Here is a 10407-nt window from a genome sequence, read left to right as displayed (position 1 = left end):
AGGCTTTATTCCTAGTTGACATAAACTTGTTTCGTTTCGTGAGTGCTGTTTGGATTTTTTTTGTGATGCTTTGAAATGAATAATGTTTGGAAAATATCTGGAATGAGTATTAATTGTGCACTGAAATTTTCGAGACTGGCTGGACCTTGGACTAGGTGCACTGTGATTGTTTCGGCTAGCCTATGTGGGCTAGAGAGATATATACGTCTTAGACTATAATGTGTTCGCATTCTACATCGTTTTATGTAATTATATGTTCAATCACTTGTAATTTACAATGTCTGAATTGTATACCCAGAATTGCTGGCATCTGCTGAATAATGACTTACACATCTGATACTTGCACCACGATCTGACTGTTCCGGATAAGCGATGAGGCTGGTTTTTATTTTATTCTTTGCATGCTGCTGTGCGTTTTGCTTTTATTTTAACTATGCACTTGTGTCATCTGCACACTGATACTAAAAGAAGTTTGCGTTTTTCAATTTGTTCAGTTCTAAAATTGCCTTCAATGAACACTACATGTTGCATGTTGCTGCGAAGAACTTATTTTTTGTGCGGGTAGGTTCTTTACCACTAATGACGCTGACAAGCGCCTTACTCGGTGTGGTTTATAAACAAGGTATACCACGGCCTGTGCGCCTACTATGATATACTTGCGTTTATGTGCGTTGTGCCTGAAACAGGAGCAAAAGTCTGATCTTGCTTCTCTGTTTCCCTATGCACTACTGATGTATATTCTAGACAAACATACCATGTGTACTATTTAATTCGCTATTCTTGGTTTGGTTTGGGGGGGGAGGGGGTTAACGTCCCAAAGCGACTTAGGCTATGAGGGACGCCGTAGTGAAGGGCTCCGGAAATTTCGACCACCTGTGGTTCTTTAACGTGCACTGACATCGCACAGTACACGGGCCTCTAGAACTTCGCCTCCATCGAAATTCGACCGCTGCGGTCGGGATCGAACCCGCGTCTTTCGGGTCAGCAGCCGAGCGCCATAACCACTCAGCCACCGCGGTAGCTCAATTCGCTATTCTTTAGCGCTCTTTTGTCGAATGGGATACGGCAGTAAAAAAAAATCAAAACTGTCTTGCATACAACCCAAGGCGTCAGGTTTGTTGGACCATGTGCTTTTCACGAGAAAGATGCAGGGTCCAAAGGAAAGAGGAAAAGGTTGTCTGCAAAGGACGAAAGGTTGCAGCTGCATTTGTATGCGGTGCACTGCCGGCTTCATCGGCTTCCAGCCAGCACAAAACAATACCTGCAATATAAGATCACTAAAAGTGCGCGGAGCACAATGCAACAGTAAAACTTTATTGTTATCGCCTTTCCCGCGTGCGCAAAAGACTGCAACGGTGGCGCCATCTTGCGCAGCCATTCGAAATATACTATCGGAGACAAAATCGTCTAGGGCGCTCAAAAAGAGATATAAACGTATTAGTGCTATGTCTGCCAACGATCACCTCATTTGATATCCATGTATTAGAGCATGTTAGTCCGACGTCGACTTACACAAGTGTGGTCTCAAGCCACGGGCTAGTAAGAGCTATCGGCTTCGAGTGCTGCTAGCGTGTCCTAGATGCTTGTTCCCGAAAGAACCTTTCATTGCAGTGCGGACCTAAAGACGCCACACACTCGATCAAACTAAGGTCGCTCTGTATCAAGCGTATACGGGAGACTCCTGGGTCCATAACTCCCCAGATTCTTCTGCTGCACCTACGAAACTTGCACTATTAACAAGCATTTGATGAAACCTTTCGCATGGTTTACGCCGTTTGTTCATGACGTTATCGAAACTGAATTTGTGGCAATTTATTTATAGCGTGATGGTTTCTCACGAACACGAATGTGCAAGGTACAAACCGTGTTCATAATTTCAGCCCATGGTCTGAAATGTTCAAAATTTGGCGCACCTCCAACAAATCCACTCTGTGTGGTCATCACTGTGTCACGAGGTTTACCTCTGGCGAGCAACTGCCGCGTTATTAAGCATAACATGCTTTTGGCTCCCATTTCCAGAATATTCAGACGAACATCTTCCGGAAACTAGGGGTGAACCTGAGGCCGAATAAGACGCCGAACACGAAGGCGACCCTCTTGGAAACATTCTGTAACTTTCCATACCAATGGTACCCAGCTATCACAAAATCGGCGCTGGCTGAACAAGCGAAGCAGTGCGAATGGAAGCAGTGCTTCGAAGTTTCTCGAATGGCAACGAAGGTTGCCCGGTTGCCGGCGGCAGCGTGTAATAGTTTGCGCACACTGCCGGTTCCCTCTCCGCTTCGCTCAAAATACGCGGCGCCGGCTGGCGTGGAAATGACTCCAGTGTCAAAGTTGTGTTTGCATGCTCCCCAGCTTGGAGCTACAATAAAACGGAGAGTTGAGCGAGTTGGTACATACTGCTGGGAATAACAGCGCGTAGACGAGGGACAAAGAAAGAAGAAGACAGCGTCGGTCCTGTTGTCTTCTTCTTTCTTTGTCCCTCGTCTCAGCGCTGTTATTCCCAGCAGCTTGGAGCTAAACAACAATCTAGCCTGGAGCGTCCATTAGCGACCAAGCTCGCTCGTATTATTTTTCTAGCAGGATTGCACATTTGGATAACTTTGATCTCATAATGGGCACGAATATCTTCTTTCAGTGAAGCGATTAATGTGACCTTCATATTATTACTTCTTGTGAAGATACAAGCGGCGGTCGTGAAAGATGCAAAAGACGAAGCAAGATATGGATCAATGGTTGCCATGATCTTTACTGACCTCATCTACAAGCCAAGCAATGAGCTCTTCAGACATCGTAGAATATAAAGTACTATACAGCAACTTGTGCGTCTGTTAGTTACGGCGTCAACATGCTGCGTTTTCATTGCACTAGTCATCAATTGCGTTTAAAGAGAGATGCTAACGGTGGGATGTTTTGACTTTCTGCAGCATTTGTGCAACCCTGTCGCTGGGAATACCTACGCACATGATTTAAAACATCTACACTTGACCTATCACATATCTCACAACCACTGGAAACAGGAGCACTTATTGACTCCTATTTCATAGCGAATGAGAGCTATTGCGATCGAAATTCTTATAAATCGAAAAGTCGTCGAGTCAGTGAAGTTTTCTCATTATATAAACGCACCTAATGACAAATTTTCACAGTAATTAAGTTTTACTATTTCGTTCATCCTTATTCCACGTAGACAGGCCTGCGAAAATCCAGGACTGCTCACGTTAAATGCGCTGATGCTCTAAATCCAGTTGAATGTGCCGGCTGTAATAATGGCTGAAATTGCAGTTTCCTTGGAAGTGTGGTTTTTAGTGACTAGCGTTAAGCACTTAGGCCACTTTGAGCTAAACTGACCTTAGCTGATCGCATTAAAGAGTTTTCCCAAAACAAGGGCGAAACAAAAATGTCTTTTTCGTCCGTTCGAGGCGGATTAATATTTCGCTCTTTTTTGTTCGTTTTGTCAGTGCCGCGTTTTCCGCAGGTTTACACTTCGGCGACCGAATTTCTGAGAATTAAATTTTCTTGTTCGATATATTACCTAGAGACCACAACTGTCAATATCGCTCAAGCAACATACCCCCTGCCTGAAGGGGAAGGTGGAATGAATTGGTGAAGAGAAGGCGAGTTGTATTAGCTGAACCGGCCGCATTTCTGGACAGTGAAAGGGGCTTGAGGCACATTAAGTGAGCCTGGTGCACATCAACTTCGATAGTGGCAATGGTTAAGGCCAATAGCCAACAGCTGGCGCCGGTCTTGTTCCAGGCTACCAACATGGTAACTTGGGCTATTTGATTGTTGCAGTGCACAACTGCAGGGTTTCAATTACAGTTAGCGATGAAGTACGAATCATTCCCTTTACTGCAGCTGTCACTAATGCTGCAAGGTGAGAGCAATTAGCATATGGCGACTGTGCACCTATTTTTGTCGAGTGTGCTACGCATTGTCACATTGTCCAAGTGGCTCCCGAGAAAAGTGGGTGGTCACTCATAGCGGGAACAGTTGAGCGCGTGGTCTTGAAGCTGGCGCAGTGACAACTACGGACGCCTCGCATGGACAGCGGGACCATAGAGTCTGAAAGGGTGCGGAGAATGTGACAGAGCGCCACCTGCCGACACCCTCTAGGGTGTTGCACCTGCGTGATGCGTCCGCTGATGGCGCTGCGTAGGTCGCAGGGCCGCGCGCTCATGTGTTCCCGGGATGAGTTAATACCTTGTATGTGTGGGTTAATACAAACCTACCCGCAGTTTTCTGCCGTCATTTTGAATAATACCTTGTATGTGTGGGCTATGTGTAGGTTAATACAAACTTGCCCGCAGTTTTCTGCCGTCATTCTGAATCCTCTCCAGGTGGGCGTCACTCATGTTGCTGAATGTACCATACCTCAGTTATCACGTGCCAGTCATACTCAATCGAGGACTTCACGAAGTTGTTGATACCATGCACGCGCACGAAGTGCCCCTTAATTAATGATATATAAATGAAGTGCCGCCTTGTTCACGATATAGCGTGTCGTTTTTATTCAAACTATACCTCTACAATAAAGGCATACGTGCCGCAAATTTTGTCCAGCGGAGCAGACGACTAAATGCTACTTGTGTCTTAATATTTGCTATACTGAATTATGTTGGAAAGCTTCACCTAAGTGCACCTAAACTACGTGTAACGTGCAGCAGTGCTAAAACATGGAGGGCAAACAATCGATGCTAGCCACTTTTCTAAGTAGGGCTACAGTTCCGTTATTTCGACCTTTTATTGCGATGTAGTCCTAATAATAGCTGCGGCAGTAGTATACGTTGCAAACCTGAATTAAGTTCGACTGCCTCGGTCAACCGGCCGAGCTAAAATTTGCCCTACCGGGATGTAAGAAAGCGCGCTTACATTTAAGGAACTTCCACTGATTTCTCGAAGTGAGCAATGCAATGCAGCTGGACGACGTCCGAAATTTCAATCACTAAATTACGGTCGTGAGTTCTCCATTGCGAAATATTTTAATGCTGCTAAAGTATACACGAGCACGACTAAAGCCTTACTATCTAGTTAAGTTCTCTGAGTTATTAAGCTCTATGCTAGCGGATCATGCTCAGGACCAATATCACACTGAACGTTTAGCTACATTATCGACAAATCTGACTCGATGGTCGACAGCAGAACAAGGCTGGATCGATCGACCTAAATGTTAAGTGTGGAATAATTCCCAATCTGTGACTGGTATATATTGGGATTACTATAATTCTAATCTATACAGTAATCCGCTTCTATATTACACATAATGTGGATTACACCACACTGGGGGAGTAATTGACATCCCTTCAGAATAATTCGCATTGCTCCACAGCCCAAGAGTTCAAATTCACCTACGATGCCAGAATCCATCAATTCATCTCCGAGGATTTCCCTAAACCGTTACTATATTCCGAAATTTTTTTTCAAACAAACGATGACATTCCCGATGATTCCCGATGACATCAAACTCAAACATAATTTTTCGGCCTTATTGAAAAGCATTTTTTTTTGTCTGCCGAAAACTGTGGGACTGAATGCGTTAGTGCTTGGTTTTTTACATTAATGAACCTATTTTTTTTTGTTTTTCAGAATATGTATGTGCTTAACATATTTGCAATGCCGCTATTGTAGCATTTCACGTCCTTTTGTACATGTATTTTGAATGTCTGCCAATCTTAGGGAATATTATGTATTTGGACCTTTCACTAGGCGAGCTGGCTATCGGTCCAATCAAGTTTTTGTGTATTGGTTTTATAAAATAAAATGATGATGATGAAAAAAAAGTTTGAAATGTCAATTCTAGGCTTTCCCGGAACCGCGACCGTAATCGCTTCCTGGAACCGCGACCGTAATCGCAGTCTTGCGCGAATCAGTGCTAATTCACGGGACGTCCGTTGATGGTCACGGCGCCTCGAGAACCACCGCCCACAGCCGACAGGCGCTGGCCCGAGGCGACCACAGAAACTTGCAGCGCGCTGATGGCGCCGTTACCCCAGCGGCCCGAGCGCTGCGCCATTGCGCGAGAGGCGGCCGGCAGCAGAGTGCCGACCATCACTTCGGCCAGGGCAGCGATGCAGGCGAACCCCTGACCGATGAGCATCAGGTAGAAGATGGCGCCCACGTCGGTGAGCTTCATGTTTGAAGCCGTGACGGCCGACTGGGCCCCGGCCGTGTGGCGCAGCGCCGACTCCATGGCGCGCCGGTTCCAGTCCTGGGGCAGCCCGGCCTCCCACAGCCAACGGAGCCTGCACCGCACCCCAGACGATGAGAATGGAGGGTCAGCCCTTCTTACGGATTCCCTGACGAGAACTCAAGGCAGAAGATTGAGGGGAAAGAATGGGAGGAGGGTAGAGAGGGAATTCGGACGGACGGACGGACTGGTGAAACTGCGCCTTTGGGAACTCACCGGTAAAAATGCACCTCCGACATGCGAGCCCAGCATCTCCCGAATACGAAGCGTATGTGCTAACCATTACGCTATCGTGGTTGGAACATCCATTCTAATATATCAACTTTAATGTCTCCGTTTCTTCGTGATCACAAGCCAGTTAAAGCTGGATCATTCGCGTTACAAACTCGTTAACTGTCCTGGGATTTTTTGTTTGTTTCTTTGTCCACTCCGCGACAAACTTCATTCTTTAGGGTTCTCGCTACTTCTCCCGCGCACCTCGTCGTCTAGAGACTGGTGGACGCTCCCCGCGTTGGCAACTTGCTACCCTTGACGCAAAAAACGCCTTGTCTTCACGAGAACCGAACAATAATTATTTTTACGCTCGATCCCTTCCCTAACAGCACCTCGCCCCGCACAAATGAAGGAGTAAAAGACATCTAGATCATTTTCACTTTGCTGGAGGAGCCCTTGCAGCATCTTGGCCTTAGTTTGCGCAGCCCGCTCTTGCTATCATTTGGCGCCACCACATTTGGGTTCAGCCACAGATCTGTTTGTACCGCTGTTCTAAATTTCCTCATAGAATCTCACCGACTAAGTGTTGCTAAGTGTTCCAAAATTTTCTCTTCTATCATTTATTACATTTTGACTTAATCATTATTATTTAATCCCTCTCTTTAATATTATTCTTATAATTTTGAATTCAAAACTCTCATCCCTTTTCTGTTCATGAGGAAGAATTCACCGGTGTTGCGCTCCCACGTGCTTTTCCTTTTTATTAACTGCGTTCAGGTGAATAGCCACCCGATTCTTGGCCGATCCCTCAGCGTGGGTGTGCCATCTTTTGATAGGCAAACAACAACAACCAAAACACTTTGATCCCGGACGAAGGGACAACACCTGAAGCTGTTGTCGTCTCATCTCCTCTGAGGTGAGCCATAAGTTAGGGAGTTTTTCCCCTCCTTTCTAGTTTTGAATGGCATTGTTTCTGAACCCGCGAAAGGCCTGCGCGCACTGACCTCTGGTGGATCTGCTTGATGATGTTCTTGTCGAGGGTGCGTCGTACAAACATGGTGAACTCGTTGTTGATGAAGAAGTCGGTGCCCATGTAGAACTCGCCATCAAACCCTTGAGGGTAGACGCGCGCGATGGTCCAGTACAGCAGGATGTCGTCGCAGAAGAAGATGGCCTTCTCATCTAGCAGCATATCGAACGTGGGCTTGCTCAGGATTTGGTTGGCGGTGGTCACAGTCCTGTGGCGTTGAACCTGTCTCCAGAGGCGCTGGTAGTCGGGCCTGTTCGACGTCTGCAGTGACAACAGACAGACAGACTACATGTTAGGTCGATAGAAAGAAGTGGTATAAACCGAGTAGACGTGTTATAGCATGTGTTCAGCTTGTGTGGCTCATGACTTCTGTTTAACACAAGGCGCGATCGGTTGCGGCGATAGCATAGTGCTTTCCTGCAGTGGCGAGCCAAGCTGATCTGTTTACGCCGCCCGCCGCGGTACTCAGTAGCGGCAGTATTTATTCTATTTCTCCAGGTTGGCCAAGGTCACCCTCAAGGTCAACTTTCACACAAGATTTTTGGTTGGAACCGTATTTAGTGCTTTCACACTAAAAGATCTCGTCAGAACTGTTAATGTATCGCGGGTGGTGATCAAAATCGAATTAAAAAATAAAAGAAAGGACATATTATAAAAAATACAAAACATTTGATAAAGAGTAAAAGGGGAAATAGAATCGGTTTCGCCTTCGCGTGGATTTTCCTTTCCTCATTGTGAGAATTATTACATAGGAAAACCATGCTGAACCCCAATTTACCGACGAAAAAATTTAAAAAATACATGGTTCAAATGAGATCCCCCCCCCCCCTCCCTTCGCGACCATGCCCTCCAATAGTGATCCATAAATCCACATCTGCCTACACACTTTGAGCCTCAAATAGGGCTTCTTTTAATACTTTTCAGCATAAACTTGCACGTCCACTTTTATCAATAAATGTTTTATCTTTCCTTACTTTCAAAAGTGTACTGATGCGTAGAGGTCTCTGTTTGTCAGTAATTTTTTCAGTACAAAATTATTCTCTGCTGGCTAAACGTTTGCGCACACAGGAGTGACAGGACACTAGGTAGGATAAAACGCAGATAAAAAGTTTATGCGGCGTCATCGTGGTAGGGAAAGAATGAGTGCAGAAAAAAAACGAATGACTCCTTCAGCAAGTGTTCAAATCCTTTTACAGAGATTACTTTCGTGCTTCTGTGAATCGTGAGCTTAGAAGCTGCACAAATGCTGTCTCTGAAATTGCACCAATCCTCTCGCCATGCTTAATTTCTTCCACGGGAATCTTTCTCCTCCTCCTCCTTTCCCGTGGTCACTCTCCAGTTGCGCCAACTACTGCGGCAACTACTACTACTACTCCTACGCCAAACCCACTAAACAGGTTTTTAATATCTGTCTCCGTAATGAGCACTAATAATTCCGTAATTTATTTTTGGTTACAAAAGACACAAAAATTTAAACTGAACGATATCTCAACGTGGTCCTGTTTTGGCCTAAAAGTGCACGTATGTAGCCAGGTATCCAACGAACGTCGGCCTTTGCTGCTTATGAGCCGTTAAAGGCACCACAACATGACGTAAAAAATAGCGTCACCTTGAAGAGGCGTTCGTAGGTGCTCCCGCTGATGACGAAGGGCATGATATCGGGGCGCGCGATGACGTCCTTGATTGTGTTTAGGCGGCCCGTCTGGTCCTTGACCATCATGCTGGCCTTCATGATGCCGGTGAACCCCGTCATGACCACCATTACCACGATCCACCAGAAAGCGGTTAGCCAGCGGCCGTATGACGTCTCCGGGGGCTCGGGTGTCGCTGCGAGATGGTGCGCGGTTAGTCTAGCACATGAGACATAATCGAGCAAGATGGATGTAATACGTTAGCTGGCTCACTGCTGTTAAAACATCGTCACGACCTTCGAGCAATAGGTAGCAAAGATTAACAACTTACGAGTTATCGGTAATATTGGATAATTATCGATAATCGACTATCGATAACTTACCGATACAGACTATCTCTGTCAATCCCTACAATACCTGCTTCCGTTTCTTCTGAATAATTATGAAAAGACGGAAATATATTTTGAGACCTTCAATAAACAGTAATTGCGACAGTATTTTGTAATCCATTGAAATACCTGTGTACAACAATCATGTTCACATTGTGATTAGAGTCATACTGACGTGTGAAATCCGCAATGTTTTCCATACTTTATTCTGAACTGATGCAAAACGCTAATTACTTAGAATTTTCATGGATAACAATTGTTGCAATTAATTATTTTAATCTGAATTTTGTTTAAAATTTTGTTTGAAGGTGTGAAGTCACACTGCAATTTATACCGTGACCGCTGCTGCCTTGTATGGGCCCCCAGGCACTTTTCAACCTGTCATAAGACAGCTTTTTCACCTAAGGTCCTTCAACCTCGAATTGAAAACAAATGAAATGAATTGAACTCTTGTATCAATTTTTAACGATTCAATTAGAGGTGCGAAAATCGAGAAGGTATTTTTTTTCTTGCACTGTTTTCGCAGGTAAATACGAAATCTATATATAAGGCAAGCTCCATCTGTTCCGACCGCACTCCTGGAGAATAGGGCAGGCATTCAGTGGTATGCCCGTCAATTTTTTCTGGTCATAACTGGGACATCAATAACGCAGCTCATCAAAAAAAGTATAAGGAGAGTTTTACCGTAATGTCATGCTCATTTCCTTTCAAAGTGCTCTAACTGCAGTTTCAGTGGCAGTAGAATTCATTAATTATATCAATCAGTGTTCTTTATCGTAGCAAGCAACAATAATAGAACTTAGAACCATAATCACACCAGTAATAAGCACTGCTGCAATGCTTACATTCAAACAACATATTTCCGATGAGATCCATGAGATAGTCGCCGAACATGCCCAGACGACTTTTGCCACCGTAGGAAGGAAGCGACAGCATGATAGCGAGGAACACCAT

The 10407-nt window shown here is 45.1% G+C and overlaps 1 protein-coding gene across 1 annotated transcript; it reads right to left on the bottom strand.

Annotated features, from left to right (window-relative positions):
* Positions 1 to 5875: 5875 nt before the first annotated feature.
* Positions 5876 to 10407, bottom strand: LOC144095256 (ionotropic receptor 93a-like). The gene is made up of 4 exons (XM_077629036.1): positions 10299 to 10407; positions 9043 to 9260; positions 7408 to 7694; positions 5876 to 6245 (listed from the first exon to the last, which is right to left on the bottom strand). The coding sequence occupies exons 1-4, from the start codon at positions 10405 to 10407 to the stop codon at positions 5876 to 5878; spliced, it is 984 nt and encodes a 327-aa protein (XP_077485162.1).

The sequence above is a fragment of the Amblyomma americanum genome, chromosome 6, assembly GCF_052857255.1.
Source record: "Amblyomma americanum isolate KBUSLIRL-KWMA chromosome 6, ASM5285725v1, whole genome shotgun sequence".
Classification (NCBI taxonomy): Eukaryota; Metazoa; Arthropoda; class Arachnida; order Ixodida; family Ixodidae; genus Amblyomma; species Amblyomma americanum.
This window is presented reverse-complemented; position numbering and strand designations above follow the sequence as displayed.

What these genes read in the sequence shown, in the direction of transcription:
- LOC144095256 (XM_077629036.1), bottom strand. Translation starts at nt 10,407, where the DNA reads ATGGTGTTCCTCGCTATCATGCTGTCGCTTCCTTCCTACGGTGGCAAA. An exon ending in CGGAAATATGTTGTTTGAAT is followed by an intron (nt 9,261 to 10,298) that starts GTAAGCATTGCA and finishes ACCATCTCGCAG; the next exon opens with CGACACCCGAGCCCCCGGAG. An exon ending in ATCAAGCAGATCCACCAGAG is followed by an intron (nt 6,246 to 7,407) that starts GTCAGTGCGCGC and finishes GGTGCGGTGCAG; the next exon opens with GCTCCGTTGGCTGTGGGAGG.